Source organism: Lycium barbarum, chromosome 12 (assembly GCF_019175385.1).
Source record: "Lycium barbarum isolate Lr01 chromosome 12, ASM1917538v2, whole genome shotgun sequence".
NCBI classification, from domain to species: Eukaryota; Viridiplantae; Streptophyta; class Magnoliopsida; order Solanales; family Solanaceae; genus Lycium; species Lycium barbarum.
In genome coordinates this window covers 89,037,261-89,054,302 of record NC_083348.1, presented here as the reverse complement: position 1 = coordinate 89,054,302, position 17,042 = coordinate 89,037,261, and the positions used below count along the sequence as shown (strand labels likewise).

The 17,042-nt window shown below is 35.4% G+C and overlaps 2 protein-coding genes and 1 non-coding gene across 3 annotated transcripts; all 3 read right to left on the bottom strand.

Annotated features, from left to right (window-relative positions):
* Window positions 1-426: 426 nt before the first annotated feature.
* Window positions 427-9,274, bottom strand: LOC132625239 (tobamovirus multiplication protein 1). The gene is made up of 11 exons (XM_060340090.1): window positions 8,964-9,274; window positions 7,693-7,783; window positions 7,554-7,606; window positions 6,369-6,461; window positions 6,223-6,294; window positions 5,205-5,277; window positions 5,052-5,097; window positions 4,849-4,912; window positions 1,546-1,599; window positions 1,012-1,089; window positions 427-926 (listed from the first exon to the last, which is right to left on the bottom strand). The coding sequence occupies exons 1-11, from the start codon at window positions 9,102-9,104 to the stop codon at window positions 834-836; spliced, it is 858 nt and encodes a 285-aa protein (XP_060196073.1). The 5' UTR covers window positions 9,105-9,274; the 3' UTR covers window positions 427-833.
* Window positions 9,275-12,610: 3,336 nt separating this feature from the next.
* On the bottom strand, window positions 12,611-12,805 carry LOC132625268 (U2 spliceosomal RNA). Its single transcript, XR_009576713.1, has one exon. It is a non-coding gene; the product is annotated as a U2 spliceosomal RNA (small nuclear RNA).
* Window positions 12,806-13,437: 632 nt separating this feature from the next.
* LOC132622221 (uncharacterized) lies at window positions 13,438-14,609 on the bottom strand. The gene has a single exon (XM_060336784.1). The coding sequence runs from the start codon at window positions 14,435-14,437 to the stop codon at window positions 14,030-14,032; it is 408 nt and encodes a 135-aa protein (XP_060192767.1). The 5' UTR covers window positions 14,438-14,609; the 3' UTR covers window positions 13,438-14,029.
* Window positions 14,610-17,042: the final 2,433 nt, after the last annotated feature.

Here is a 17,042-nt window from a genome sequence, read left to right as displayed (position 1 = left end):
GTATACATGCAGTTTAATATGTGTGTGTGCACGCGCATTATGTGCATTTGCGTTTAGTGAGGATTTTCTCAACTCAATTATATCAACTTTAGGCTAATAATGAACAATAAGGGAGCAAAATAAGGGGCAAACCAAAAAGGTTTCGAGAACCAGAAAATGAAAAATAGTTTTCTAATCAGTTTGCCGTATTGTTTCAACAAATCAGTGTCATAGAAGAAATCAAAATAGCGTTGTTGCTAAAACAACTGTGCACCCCAGGGCTTCCATTTAGCAGTATGAGCGCATCACTGGACCTTCTGCAAACCAAAGTCTAATATTTAAGTGGAGAAAGATGATCAGACGTATTATTCATCGAAATTTGAACCGGGAGTCACTGCTCTGAAGAATATCTTGGTTTAAAGAAAATTACAAATAACTTACCAAACAAAAAGTCAATATAGAGGGCATTGTCATTGATCAAATGATGAACATTACATCCGTGCAATCTCACATTATAGGAAATGCAGAACATCACAGTTAGCATAAAATAGTACAGTGATGAAACTGATAACCCTCTGCATCATTGCATCATGACTAGGATATCTTTCACGAACTTGTGGAACAATTGTTCGTCTGATGCTTCACGGCACAACCACATAAATAATATAATGTAAGTAAAACAGCTCAACCTTTTGTTTATTAACAACTGGGGAAAGAGTTGACATCTTGGCCTTTCCACAAAATTATTGCACATGGATCCTATTTGCATCTCCACATTTCCCGCAGAACTCTTAGCTTCTGCAGGGGCAACCATGGGGAAGTGTAGTAGGACCGGTGATAAAAGTCTGCTGCAGCTAACTGATTGGATGGTATTGTGCAGATACTCTTTTTGGAGGCAATTTTCGCAGGATGTAGAGCACAAGAGCTGAAGGAAGAATTTCTACCAGCTGCCACACAGAAGAATGTGATCAGACACACAGAGATAGAGAAGAAGGGAGGATTAGGAGCATGGAATAACAGATTAAGACATACCAGGTAGAATATCAGATTCAGAATAGGATGGTCCAGGACATCAAGAGATGCATCAGAATCGAAAGCAGATAACACAACCTGCAGTGAGCCAAGTTAGAAATAGCAAAGAAGTTACACGCATGGGAGTAACAGCTACTTAGAGACTTGAGGCAAGTCTGGCTCTCAAGTCAAAGGTCCTTTTCCTATAAACCTTATACACTTTTCCTTTTCACGTCCTGAGTTGTACATGTTCCTCTTTCAAGATTTCTTTTTTCTTTCTTTGCTTTTTTTCCAGGGAGTAATTTGGGTCGTATTGGGCTGAAGCCTGAAGGCATAAGTCACAACCTTTTATTTCATGAAAATAGCCTCAATCAATAGCACAAATTGTATAAAACCTTGTATCCTTGCTTTGACCTCCCCGTAAGCAAGCTAAGTACCTCAGTTGATTTACCAGTTTGCAAAACTTACTAATGGACCTAGGAGGATGTTACTCTTTGGACAATAAAATGTTGACCAGCATTAGGGAGGGGAGGAAATACATAAATAATGCCTTACCACAAAGCATCTAATGAGGAAGCAGGTGAAGCATATGGTAGTCACATATCCAACCTGAAATCATACGCACACAACATATCATGTGAATCAATTTAGAGTAAGCGATGTTAAGAAATAAAAGTCAAGGTCACGGCGAGACGAGCCGTTTATCATTACGATAGGTGTCAAGTGGAAGTGTAGTGATGCTGCAGCTGTGCATGTGTTTAGCAATATTGAGCTCAATTGGAGTTCAGATAACACAAACATATCCACATAAGAATCATTTAGAAGTGATGTAGAAGAGGTTGGTAAAACAATCAGATTGATCAAGAGATGTTATCTTGAGTTGGCCACTAATAATCAATTAAGAAAACAAAAACAGACAATCCTTTGGTTCACCAATAAGACGAAAAAAATTATTTCTTCACAAAAATCATGTGTTAAAATTGTGTTTCCATTTCGTCACACCATATCCGAGATATAATTCTCTCTTTATTCATCTGCAAAGAAGAAAAGGAAATCAGCAAAGAGTAGCTTGTTTTCAGTTAATGCTTACGAAGATGAGTCTAGCAAGTATTCTGAGGTGTAAAGTGGAGTTCTTCCCTGGAAGTTTATCTGGGGCTGTTTAGGAGCTGAATACAATACTCAAGGGAGTGTCGGGAAGTTGTTTTTTAATGTTTTTGATAGAAGAAGTGTTTGAACCAGCTTGCACACACCTCGACTATTCTACTGAGCAACTATATACCAGGATGAGAATTAATCACTCAGCAGTTTTTGCTTCTACTAAAGTATGGCTAGAAGTTACTGAAAGGTGTGAAAGGAAATCAGCCCCTTGACAGAGGCGATATGTCTCATACCGGTAAAGGATGAACTTACAAATAGGTATTGCATGGATTCCTACATATATGATATCACTAGTATCAATTCCTGCTAAAGTTGCAAAACAAATGAATAGGTCGAGAAGAAACTTCTAACAGGGATTTAATTGTGAGAGTAGAGGATGCAGTTGATTAGATGGTCAACTATGAGCAAATAATTGGAGACTAGGTGTGAAGAGCTTTAGACTATTTAATAAGTGTCTCAAGATCAAAAGTCTATGGAGATTGAATACCAATGAAGAGATGTGGAAGGGGTGATTCAAAGCTTAATATGGAATTGATGGACGGTGCTGCACTAAAGCAGTCACATCTTATGAACTTGTAGTGGGGAGACAAATCAGAAATCAATGTGAGAGTTTGAAGAGGTGGTAAGCAAGGTTTTTTTTTTTTTTTTTTTGGAAACTGGTAACATTGGTATTGAAATTTGAAAGCACTAGGGCAGTGCTAAAGCCATATTTACAGAGGATAGATCCCCACAACTAACAAAATCTGAAAACACTTACAGTTGCCCTGTCAAATCTATTAAAGAAACCTCCTCCTCTATAAAACATTCTTTGCACCAGAAATGAAACAAAAGAAGACACTTCAGCTTAATGTCCTGCACATGACTACCCCTATCTTCAAAAACTCTGGAGTTCCTCTCTTTCCAAACTGTCCACCAGGTGGAAAGCAAGGTCAAAGTAGATAACGGCAGAAGAACAAGAGTATGGCAAGACAGACTGGAAACCAGCACTTGAAAGAACTCTTCCTAAATTTATAAAATCTTGTCATCAACATAGAGTGTACCATGTAGCATTGAAGAACACTTCAAAGGAGAATGCTGGAATCTTCAATTTCTAATAAATCATCAAATTTTTTCATTAAAAAAATCATCAACACTAGGTACGGACTGTTAGTGTGCTAATTGTTAAATTGGGAGGAATGATGGTAATGGATCATTGGCCTGACTTCCACCTCTGTATGCCAACGATGACAGGAACTTCAGAGTTAAAGCATGTTATGGTTAGTTGTTAAGGAAGAATGGAATGTATTGGCTCAATAGCCCTGGAAGATGACTTGGAGGACCATAGATACTCCAAGTGGCTGGTTTTGGATAGTTTCCCTACATGAAGCATGCGTAACATGTGATAGCCAGCACAGACGAAGATTTCATCTTTGCAGCAGACACTGCTACTGCAAGGAGGACTCTGATTCATTTAGATGCTTACTCCTACGCTGTGAATTCATCTGGCTAATTTGGTGTATGTTCCTAAACCTGTTTGGGATTGTTTGAATGATGCCTGGGAATCTGGTAGAGGCAGTAAAAAGTTGCCAGGGGCAGGAAATGAGGAAGAAACAGAGGATCTTATTGTAAAAAACAGAGGAACTTACGGAAAATCACCCTTCTATGTGTATTTTGGATGGTTAGGATAAAACGGGATCATCCTTGTCTTTTTAATATTTAAATGCTTATAGAAAATAAAAATGTTGGTGTAGTAGGAATGCTGTAACTGATTTTGACCATATAGTGGATGGAGTTCATTGACTCCTTACATTCTTAAAGGAGTAAATTCCACAGCTACTTTCATACACTCTTAGCACCTTGTTGGTGCCGCAGATTTTTCGTAAAATCCTACTTTAATTATCGAAAAAGAGGAATCCAGATAAGGGAGACACCAATAAGTGGTTCCCTAGTGTTGTATATTATAATTTGCTCCATTCCTGCTCATCTAGTTGGCCATAGTTCTTTATTACTTGGCATCTTCCGTATATATAATTCCAATCAATTTTGAACAATTCCATCATGATTACAGTTCTTTGAACCGTAATCATGATGGAGCTGTTCAAAGAACTGTAATCATGCACATAGTTCTTTGTTACTTGGCATCTTTCATATATGCAATTCCAATCACTTCAGTTCCATCATGATTACAGATACATAAAATAATAACTCGCTGAAGTTGAGTGTATAGTCAAACACATGATGTGACACAATCTAAATAGAGTGAAGATGTTATCCATCAGCCTTGACAAATTAGTGGTTCCCTGACCAAAACGTTGCCCCACTTCATGCACTGAATAAAGCTGTCTGAATAAGAATGTCACAAGAAAGTTCCATCCTATCCTTGTTTTTTATCATTTCAGAATCTGATTTGAATACTTAAATATAGATACAATCTCAGGAATAGTATTACTCTATCTGTCCACTTGAATGCTATGTGGGCTAAATCTAACAGTCATTCACTGCAAGCTAAGCAGAGTTATCGCAGGACATCCTAGGACAAGGAAATTGATCAACAGAACCAGACATCACATTTAAGAATTTTACTCCCATTGGTGCTGTAGGAGGAGACTTAAGTTTGTGAGGAATATATCTTAAAGACTTACATGCATCAAGGTCTGTGTATTTATAAAGTAAAACGATGAATGTGTGAATATCTTAGAAAAGAAGTGTAAATATACAAACCTCATGAAGCTTCTTTCTCCTCCCTTTAGATTCAATAGGAAAGCGCCGCAGCATGAGAAATAACCTGATAATTGTAAAAACAAATTCCACAAGAAAAACCAATGAAAATTTATTCATGTCTAAGATTCATGTCTAAGGTCAACTAAGAACGGAGAATAATGCTTTAGAAGATAAATGCACGACGAAATAGCAATTAAGTTCACCTCCCACCATAGAGCAGAAAGCCCAATGCTGCAATAAATGATACAACTGCACCAAATAAACATGCAAGGTTAAAGAAAACAATGAACTTTGAAAGGAGATCTAACCTTCAGTAAAATAGGGCAAAAGGAGAAAATGAATATAAAGAGATTCACCTGCCATAAATATCTTCGCAATGAATTCCACTGTGCTATTGTCATTGACCCAGATGTAAACCCAGATACAGGCCTGACCAAAATCATTTTTCAGTTGTATTTAGTTTATTACCTGACATAAGATCTAGAAGACTCACATAGCTTGTTAGTTTTTGGGACAAGTAGGTCGGTCGGGAATATTTTACCAAGAAATCAAGAATAATGGACAGCTTTATCCATTTAGAAGTGATCTATCCTTTTGGAAAGGAAAAAAGCTAGGGGCTTCAGGGGCTGGGATTAGGAGAATCTAGTCCAATTTCAAGGCTAAATTTGCGTATGGTTCTATAAACTTTTATTGCAAGATCTTGGAAGGATATTCCAACTGCTTTAGAAAAAATAATTAAAGGTATAATCGGAGCCAGCCATGAATACTTGATAATGAACCAGTTTGAAGGGCATGGAGAGCTGAGAGGAGAGGCTCTTGTCTCCGCAATGAAACTATTCTCCAAACATGTTTACCCCAGGTGAACTAGGCATAAGATTTTGAGGGACAGAAGAATATCTCAGAATTCAACATATTAAGCAGCGCACATATGGAATATCTCAGAATTCAACATATTAAGCAGCGCACATATGGTCGCATATCTATGAGGAGAGACAGATCCAAGCTTCGAACTACGATCCGAGTTCAAAATTCTACCACAACCCATTTGATTTACTAGGTCTGAAATCTATTATTTGTACCTCTTTAGTGGAATTTTTGACACATATACAGGACCTGAGCTAAAACTATCCGGTTCGGATAAACCCATAACTTCTACACCACATTTGCCTGTCTATGAGACACCCAAATGCAAGGGGTTATTAACTAGAACACAACATTAGATGGGTTTGACTCGCCTGAGAGAATCTTGAAAGAACATAATACTAACAAATAAAGAAGACTAATAATGAGCAATAACACTTGATCGACTATATTTGTCTATGAACAACCATGATGTGCAATAGCATATGAGCAAGGGACAAGTTTGTAGCAAACCTGAATGAAGTATATCACACCATTTATTGAAATATAAGAAGTTCTGAGCTTATCTGTAGATAAACTCCTGGCCTGCCATTACATAAATGCAAGAGTTAGAATTAATAGATCAAAATTCGCCTGCAGGATGCTACAACTTCACTTGCCTGGTGATATATCTCAGCCCAAAATAGGACGAGGAGAGTGAACGTTGAGAAGAAAAGGAGCCCTGGTAGGTCCAATATTGCCAGAGTCAGCACCTGGTGTGTCGTGGAGCAAATCTAATATCAGTAAACAATTAAGCAGCAGCTCAAGAGGTAGTCGTGAATCACGACTCATGATATGTTATTTATTTCTTTTTCACACCCCATCAGCCCAGAGGCGGATCCAGGATTTTAATTCTATGGGTTCATGACTTGGATTCCAGTAACTGAACCCATCACCTTGTTTGAGTTGTGTGTTCATAATTAAATATTTTCAACAATTTCAGTGGGTATTACAGAGATAAATTCAGGTCTATACTAAAAGTTATGGGTTCATTTGAACCCACATCTATAGGCTAGATCCGCCCCTGATCAGCCTAAAAGTGACAGTACAGCAGTAGCCCACCCAAATTAAGGCAAGAGATCATAGAAGCCCTAATTATGGAAGTGCTATCAGTTGATTAATTTCCTGCTAACATAAAATTCATCACAATAAAATGATAGTCATAGCTAAATGTTTGACATGGCAACAGTACAGTGCTGCTGGCGGCATGGAGAAAGTATAAACCTAAGCACTTGAACAATTCTATTGCATTCGAACCCAAAGTTTAGAGCAAGTAAAAGATGGGTAACCACGTGATAAGCTTCAGACTGAAATATGAAAGACAGAAAGAATCTACTATTGAGCTTTCAATCAAATTAGCTCAGACATTAAACAAACATGGCCAGACATTACTGTTATTAGACTACATAAGCAGTTAGAAAGCAGGATGAACTTCTAAATGAATAAATTAAGAGGCAAGGAATCTGAAATGTCAAATTAAACTCAAAGTTAAGAGAGTCAAAGATAAAAGATAGCCTGCAGTTTCAAGTAGCAAAAACAACATCAGGCATTTCCATTTGAAAATGGTTCCATCAGGTGAAAACTTTGCTAGGTACAGTTTTAACTTAATTCTGATTTGTGAAGTTCCTATTGACACACTATAAAGAAAAGAATAAATAATTTGAGAAAAAGGTTAACGGAGGATAAGAACATGGCAACACATTCAAGTTGGAATACATAGTCGAGTTTTATTGAAAACAAATTGCACATAATTAAGAAGGAGATCGACAATTGAAAAGTTACTATTTAGGAAAAAAAGAACATACCTTAGGATGGAACAGAAATACTTGTTTGTGAAATCCAAAGACAACGGCGCGAACTGAAAAAAAATTACAGATTGCATTTAAAACTAATTTTCATATAAATAAAGGCCAGGATGGTTTGCTTAGCCTGAGTTCGTTTTACCTCCATTTACAACAAAGTTCATCAGATGAAAAAACTTTTGTGTTGTCCATCCATACTCCGGTACCCTCATCTCAATCCTTATTAATTGAATCTGCACATAATTAACTCATACACTCAACCTGAAGTCCCAAAAACTAAGCATCAAGAAGAAAGCAGTCTTGTACACATCCAGCATTAGGTAAATAGTGTATCTGAAACCTAAGTTACTCGGACTCGCCTAAAATGTGGTCGGGTGCGTGTCAGATCCTTCAAAAGTAGTGTATTTTTGGAGGATCCGACACGGGTGCGGCAACACTTTCGAAGAGTCCGAGTAACTTAGTCTGAAACACATATATTTAATCAAAAGTAGGAAAAACCATCCTTCCGTGAAAGTCATCTGCTTATTGTAAAGGTCATAAACCTCACAAGCACACACAAAATGAGTACTTCCTAATACTCGCACCAAAGCTTCGATAAAAGGTCAAAGCTTTGATGATATAGCCCAATCAGATAAATGAACAAGAGCATCTACATGATAGTTGGTGAAGAAATAATTTGGAAATCTAACAAAGACAAAAATTGCCAGTAAAACATATGAAGGCTGTGCAGAATCCTCAGGAAGGAAGGAGATTACAAAAGAAAAGTATTGAATTTGACCCTAACTATAAGGTAGTTTTAAGCTAATAGTCTACCTGAACCTACATGAACTATGATTAACCAGTCAAGTCCACTGCTACAACTTTTTAGCAACATGCTAAAAGCACCATATATCCCCGTAATTTCTCTTAATCGAAACCCCTAAAACACACTTCGTAATCAAACATTCTTGACTCGTGTTTGCATCAAATATCCCCCTAATTTCTCTTAATGGGAACCCCTAAACACACTTCATAATCAAACATTCTTGGATCATATTTTTTTGTGATATCCCAAAACAAACAAAAAAATCTAAACTCCATTATTTCATTCCTACAGTTACCCAAGATTTTCCATTTCTAACAGAAGTTACCAAAAATCCCAACTTGCAGCAAGTATTCAACTTTATAGCATGAATTTGACCAGAAAATTCCATCATCAATTCAACCACTCAATATCAAACTAGTTGGAGGCTACATCAATTCTGCTTTGATCATCCCATTTCAGCTCTTAAACTCTACTTTGATCATCAAATTCACAAAAAAGAACCTTATCTTGATTCTTGACATATCCCCACATCAAATTTACATACAAAATCCAAGAATCTTGCCTATTTACATAAACAAAACAACAGAGCAGAAAACAGAGAGAATTACCAGGGCAACAGCTGAAACAAGAGCATAAGAAGCACAAAGGGAGTAGAAAATCCCATCTTGCCATTGAACTGACTCGTTGACCTCTTCCCACCACTTGGTTGCCGGACCGGCCATGTCAATCCCAAGGGACAACCTCGTCATTTTCACCCTTTCCCAGGTAAGGTAATCCCCAACTTGTCTTCTTGTCTTCAAACAAGTCAAGAAAATGATGCTACTAAACAAACAAGAAAAGAACAACTAAGGAACGTGCTGAGGTGCCATACACATGAATATACTGCCACAGAACTGTACAATCTATCATAAAGGTAAGGTATTTTACTCTTATTTCATTTATTAGTATGAATTTGAATAAGTCTATCTAGTTGTAATATAAAAGAGTTAAAATAATTAAGTTAAATTTAGTTAGAGCCCATTATAGGTTCTAGTTAATTATTCTACTATATTCAAGTTCATTTGGAGATTCATATAATTATTGCTCATTTCGTATTATTATATTAAGACAGTATCTTTCTTTCTGTGTCTGGTAAAAAATATTGATAAAATTTGATTTTTTCAATTTTATTCTTAATGACTTCTTTTATAAAAATAACATGTCATATTAAAAATCAGAAGATTTTCATGATACTTTTTTTAGTGTGTGCATATATGTCTTTCATGTGTTACGATTTTTTTTAATTTTAAAATTTTATGTTCAATCAAACACTATCTTATGATATAATAAAATGTGGGGGGGGGGGGGAAAGAATTATTTTCGTGAAGATCCAACTTTTTTAATTTGGGGACCCCCTCCCTCTTTGGGAACATAGGGTGGGGGTGGTAGGCTTTCCACAACTCAAAAGGTAGCTTTACAATGCTTACGAATGAAATACATGTCATCTTCATAGTTATTGCTTTCTATTAGAGGTGATAATAGATTATGCTATTTTAGATTTTAGTTAAAAGGCACTTTTAGATTGGTACTGTTATAAAAGAACGAAAGGGTTGATTTTTTAGATTAGAATTTGGAGAGTAAGGCCAAGGTAGGTTAGTAAGATTTTAAATATTTCTTGAATCAGGTTACCTGAATTTATATGTACACATAATATTTAGCTGAACACTTTAAACTAGTCTTAGCTCTACTTATAATATTTTTTTAAGGGCAAAGGTGTAAATATACTGATCAACTTTGCGATTTAGAGCAAATATAGCCTAATTAAAAAAGTGGTATATATACCCCTGTCGTTACAAAAATAGTGCAAATATATCCTTTTCGCTGACGGAATGTTTTTTTGTAAAATTATTTAGCTTATTTTTTTAATTAATAAAATGCCACGTGGCTTTCAAAAAAAGTATACCCATTTTTTTTAGTAGACATATTTTTCTAAAGCCAGATGGTATTTTTTTTTGCTGGTGGGTCGGGTCTGGTTCATTTAAAAAAAATATCTCCGTGACTTTTAAAAAATAAGTCTACACATTTTTTATAAACGAACTAGACCCGACCCACCAGAAGAAAATTACCATGTGACTTTAAAAAAATATGTCTACTAAAAAGAAAGGGTTAGACTTTTTTTTATTTAAAGCCACGTGACATTTTTTTTAATTAAAAAAAAAAACTAAATGATTTTTACGAAAAATTCCATTAGCAAAAAAGGCATATTTGCACCATTTTGTAACGACAGGGTATATATACACCATTTTTTTAACGAAGGATATATCTGCTTTAAATCGCAAAATTGAAAGGTATATTTGCACCATTTCCCTTTTTTTAATACATGATGGATTTTCTTTATGTGAAAAAAGAAAATGAAAATGATGGATTCAAATAAGGTAAGATATTTTGAGTTGATTTTATAAATGGTCACTTAAATTTTATTTTATCACACCAAAATTGTTAATTATTTTTTGTAAGTTAAAATCACTTAACTTTACTCTAAATATCGCTAAAGTCATGAAATTATTTTTTATAACAAGTAAACCATTCAACTTTACCTAAGATTACAACAAATCAATAGACAGTTTTTTGTAACGAAAAAGTCAATTCACTTTGTTTAATATGTAAAATATTTCTTTTATTTCCTTTCATGACTTTCTATTATTTTTAAATAAAGTAGAAAAACTTTTTAGTTACAAAAATTAGTTTAACAATTTTCGTCATATCTTACTTAAAATTGAGTGACCCTTTATTAAAAAAAAAAAAGTAGTTTAATGACTTAAAGCCCAAAATATTCATTACCAATCTCCAAAATCAATACTTTACATGGAAAAGGACATATATGGCCGGTCGGTCATAAATAATCCACCCTTTAACTCAATTTTTCCCAAACTCAAATTATACCCACTAAACTAATTCCATCCATTAACCAAAATTTAAATAAGACAATTTTCAAATAAAAACCCAAACACAAGAATGTTTGAGGCGATTTTTATATTTAATATGTGTCATTTATGTATAAAATATGTATCAGTACCAATTTGTGATGTATAGAAACTGTATAAAATATGAATCACTAAGGTATGTATCATTTTTGTATATAAGATGTATCATTTGTGTATATAATGTGTATCAGCACAGTGCAACTGCCCTGTATAGAATAGAAAATTGTATCAGTTTTGTATATAATATGTATCATTTTTTGTATAGAAAGTGTCTATATAATTCCAGCATGTGTATATAAACTGTATCAGTCTTCTATAGAAAGTGTATTATATGTATAAAACATGTATAATAGAAACCGTATCATTGTGGTATATAATACGTATGTATATGTAAAAAAAATATCATATCATTATTGCATAATATGTGTATAATAAATGTATAATTAACGTATAATTTATGTAAAATAAATGTATGCTTAATTCCAGCATATGTATATAAAATGTATAATTCTTATATATAAAGTGTATATATAATCCAACATATGTATATATGCTGTAGCAGCCTGGACTGTTGGGCCGGCCAGTCTTGACATTATTTTGGGCCTATGGGCCATTTTTTGGAATTATTTTGGACCGAACAGACTCCTGGGGATATTAGGCTCAAATATTGGCCAAATGTGACATTACTTTGGGTCATTGGACACAAGTGTCCTTTTCCCTACTTTACGGTTGTAAGCCGGCATAGCCCAAAAGGCAAGCACAAATTCCAAGTCCACAAAGAAAAGCCGTATTACCCAATTTTCATCGCCAAGCTTCTTGTCATTATATTAGAAAAACGGTTGACTGTGAATTAGGTCAGAATACAATTAATCATATGAGTATAGGAGATTGGTGTCTAAAGTTTTGGACTTCCTCCAAAGCAAGTGATAAAACTTTTCGATCACTTCATTAGTGCATGCATGCACTAGATTCAGGTATCAAACAGCCTCTTAAAACATACGTAATTGTTATGCTTCACGTTTGACTTTTATTATGAAAATGAACTCCCCCCATTTGATTGATAAGAGTGAGTAGGTTTTGCTTTAATCCGTGATTGTCCAAGCAAAATAGTAAACCATTGTTTCTTAAATGAAAGCTTAATTTGTCACTAAATCATATAAAACATGTCAACTTCAGATAAGCAGAGAGAATAATGAACTGCACTTCAACATACAGGCGAAGCAGAAAAATATGGTACCTAAGCTTTTGGGCCACTTTGGGCCGCGTAAATATTGAAAATTTAAACTGCTTTGGTGGGGTGCGCCAGGCCCATGCAATAGTGCAACGCATAGACGACACTTGAGAGCCCAGGTAGCAAGCTACCTTAATGGACTCTCCCCTTAAAAAATTGAGTTAATATCGTGTGGGCCGATGACCCACATATCAGATATTAAACTGATAAGAACAGATACTACACTTGATCTTAGCCAAAAGGCCGAGAAAGGTATGCTTAGAAATGTGATCCGTTTGGCTTTTTATAGCATACATGTTCCTTTCTCTCTATCTGTTAAGCGATGTGGGACTGCTGAACAAACGCACCGAAGTTGCTTCAACATGTTTAAATTTGCAGCAAAGCGAGAAAACAAAATTTATTCTTTTACTTGTACTGTCTTTGAAATAAAAAACTACTTTTTTTTTTTGGTAGCAGCTCTATGTTTTAGCTAGAATTGCAGTGTTATTTTAAGAAATTTATGTTGTTTTAACTTGTTCTTGATCTCTTTTCTTGGATTGATCCCAATAATTGTGATAATATTCTTAGACAACTGAAAAAACTCTCTTTTATAGCTAACTTACATAAAAATTCTTATGTTTTGTGTCTAAGATTATACACATCGTTCGAATGGATTCAGTTGAACCCGTTGAACTTGCTATAGATCCTCCTCTAGTCTCATGGACTAAACACAACCAAATGAACTAGAATTGTGTGTAATCGGGACTTTCTTTCGGATTTTAACTAATATTTACATAGTCCTAATGTAGCACAGAAATTATAAACAGCCCTAAGGTTATTGCAGACTATGGGCTTCTGTAATTATTGAGTTAATGACATGAACAAACCTGTGGCCTCAGATCTGGTTTCCTGCAATTGCATCTTTTATATGTGCATAAACATTAGAAAGAATGAATAAATAACATGAATAATAACCATGACATTGAAGATGAAATCTGTAAGAACTACAAGAAAATTCGCTTTGCTGCAGGCAAAAACATTAAACATGAAAATGTTCACCTCATGTACAATCACAAATATGACTTCTCAACTATGTTCAAGTTCCTCTTTTTGATATAGGGAAAAAATGCAAACTTCTTTCAATCACAAGAACCTAGAGTTTTCCACTCTTTTGATCTGCACAAAACACGTTATGCGTTTTATATCTTTCTTACTTTTGACAGGAAATCAAACAATGAAAGACAAGTCTTCCTGCTGATGATCTGCTTATGAACACCACAGTCCAATGATACAACTTAATCATATTCTATACGTGCTCGTCTATGGTCTATACATGTAACGGCGCAGGCTTAACTGCCAAGGTATTACCTGCTCTTTCCAAAGCAAGAACTCCAGATGATGGACAATTCTCTCAAATTCCAAGCAATTGAAGGCAATTAGAAACACAAGATATTTGGCTAATTATGGCAGAGTTCAGACTGGCACAAAAAATTAAAAGCTCCTATGAGAGTGTTATTTCTTCCTCAAATCTCTTCGAATCAACCTTAAGATTTCTATAACTGAACCCTGGAATCTCATTCATCTTACAACTCTCAGAAACTTCAACCATAGAACACATTGCAGGTAATACACCACCATTGCCTCTTCTCTTCTTTTTCTTCCATTTCATCGTCAAGAACCCGAAACTAGGCCAAGAATTGCCACCACCTGATGAATTTATTTCCACTGTACTCTTCTGGGATTTATTATTAGTGCTCCCTTTACTACAATCCAACTCTACTTTTCTGAAATACTCAATCTCCTTCTTCAAAAGTGATCCTACAGTTCCCTTTGTGCCAACCTCAACTGGCACACTAGTACTCATTTTATCAGAGAACCTACTAGTGATGCTGCTAGCTCTGAATAACATTTTGTTCTCTTGGAAAAAGAAAAAGAAGGCTTGTTTGTGAAGAATGAATTGGTGGTTTTTTTAACTTGCAATAAGGAGCAACTATTCTATAGTGCTAATGATAGTGTTTTATTATAGACATGCTTTTTTGTTGTTGAAAGTGGACAGCGTGAGGCTCTGCATAATTGTAGCAGTGGATGGATGGAGATGTAATCATCAACCAAACTTGCAATCAACGCATAAACCTAAATATAAAATTACTACTATTATTTTACCTTTTTTTGTCTCTTTGCCTTATTGGTTTAGTCATCATGATAGACCCCATTCAGGACCTAAGTCAAGAAGGAAAATTTTGGGGTATATAATAGTTACAGCCTTGACCTGCTCTCTTTATTTAATATTTTTTCTTATTAGATTAATGCTAAAAATGAACATAATCATCTCTATGACAGCAGAGGATGCCTCTGTGGTCCTTAGCAATCGATATCCATGCTTTTCCCCCCTTGCTTAGCAAATAATCATAGGATAATTCGAATATAATAAGCTCGATAATGCATAATTAATATTTGGTGTTTAATTTCTTCCCGTGTATCGCTATAGTCTGAAAAGATCATCATGCCTAAACCGCCCCATTAAATTTAAAATGACCTTATCGATGTCCTTTGTTATTTGATTGATGTACTTATACAACCTAAGTATGCACTTAAAATAAAAAGCCGTAAGCGCTAATCCTAGTTTCTCTAAAGCGACGTTTACCTAAGATTGCAATGCTTACTTAGCTAAAGAGACCATTACCAAGCAAGTATTCTTATAAATTATACATTGCTAAACTGCTTCATATATCTCTATTTTTTTTTATTTTTTTTTTATAAAGGAGATGTCAAGGTCAATTTACATGTCAAGGTCAATTTACGAGTTATTCTATCACTATGAGGTACTTACTACCCTTCGTTGGACAAATAAGAAGAGATCACCTAGAATTTTTGTATCCACTGAGATTTGAACTCCAATCTTTCACCTACTTCGTCGACGCTAGGCCTCATCCTTAGTGTTTCTATTTTCATATAATATAAAGTCACTAGCGCATGAGTTGAACCCAACTAGCGGTTTGTGTAACAATCACTAACATTGCATGTATTTCTCTTCACAATTTGCAAATTGCACAAAGCACTTGAGGACACCATATTCTAGTAGCTCGTTTCACATTGTATCACCACTTGCACTGTCCAAGTAGAGCAACAAAGAAATGGAAATGCTTTACACAAGAAAGAAGAGGATATAACCTCCATCCGTGGAAAAGGTGGTAAAAAAGTTCTCCCTGTTTTATCCACTAAATACATTTGGGATACGAAACCATTGTAAATCTGAAAGTAACTTGTAAGGAAAAATCTGCAAAACTGGGCCCTGAAGGAAAACCAAACATCCATCAATCACTAAGAACATAAATATCATTAAGGATATGTAACAACATAGATTACATATGGAAGATGAGTCTTGTATGACTAACAAGAAGATTCACTTCGCTGCAGGCTAAAACATGGAAATACAATCATCAAATATGACTTCCCGACTATGTTCAAGTTGTATTGATGTTCATGTAGGCACTGAAATTTAGTCGGACTTAAGTTCACAAATTAATTGGGATCATATTCCAAATTCGAGATGTATTGGTCCAAACTAATAATATGGGCTAATATAATTGGATTAATTGCTTAAGTCCAATTGGTATGGATCTAATTGAAAGACCAATTCAATTGGGCTAGCTAGTCTATCTTGTCGGACTTCACATGATGAGCCCACTCTATTAGCCCAAGGTCCATGCCACGTGTCAAATGACATGGCACGCCAAGTCAAGTCAAAAGACCAATAAAATCATGCCACGTGCATAAGTGACGCAGCATGTCAAGTCAATAGAAGAACCAATCAAATGTCGTCAAGTGTTCAAATGACATGGTTCAACCAATCATATACAAACCCTAGCTCTCCCCTACAACTATAAATAGGGGTCTTCATAAAGCAAAAAAGAGAAGAAAAATAGACATAGAGAAGCTCTCAGCCGCAAGTCTTCCACATACTAAGAAGTCTTCGCTCCAAGTGGTGAGCCGCAAGTTTCCATACCTCTACGTTTGTGATTAAAGCTCGGCTCCGCATTCGTAGTGAAATATCAACAACAAGTGATTCGTCCATTCAAGAACAAGCAAAAGCCCTTGATTGACGGCCGTATCGTGAGGAGAAGAATCAGAGGATTACATCTTTTTATTTAAGATTTTATAAAGATTGTAACCCCCGCGCAAATTCTTGAAATCAAATATTATTCTTTGTCGCTATTTTTCTTGTCTTGATTATTATTTTCAGGAACGAAAGATTAGTCGTTACAAATTTGGCACGCCCAGTGGGACCATCTTTACCTCTCATCTCTTCTCTCCAATAGTCGAACTTCAAAAACACTAAGATGGCTTCCAAGAAGGTCAACTCGAAATCTGCATCCGCAAAAACTACCGGATCCAAATTCTCTGTTGTTGTTGAAAACATCCTAGATGTTACTGAGGGGAGCACCGGACCTGTCACAAGGAACCAAGCCAAATTGCTATGGCAACGAGTTCCGCAATCACAGCCTGAATCTGCT

Coding starts and splice junctions, on each gene's coding strand:
- LOC132625239 (XM_060340090.1), bottom strand. CDS start 9,104: ATGACGAGGTTGTCCCTTGGGATTGACATGGCCGGTCCGGCAACCAAG. Junction 6,462..7,553: donor TATTTCTGTTCCATCCTAAG/GTATGTTCTTTT, acceptor ACGACACACCAG/GTGCTGACTCTGGCAATATT. Junction 5,098..5,204: donor TGCGAAGATATTTATGGCAG/GTGAATCTCTTT, acceptor TATTTGGTGCAG/TTGTATCATTTATTGCAGCA.
- LOC132622221 (XM_060336784.1), bottom strand. CDS start 14,437: ATGTTATTCAGAGCTAGCAGCATCACTAGTAGGTTCTCTGATAAAATG.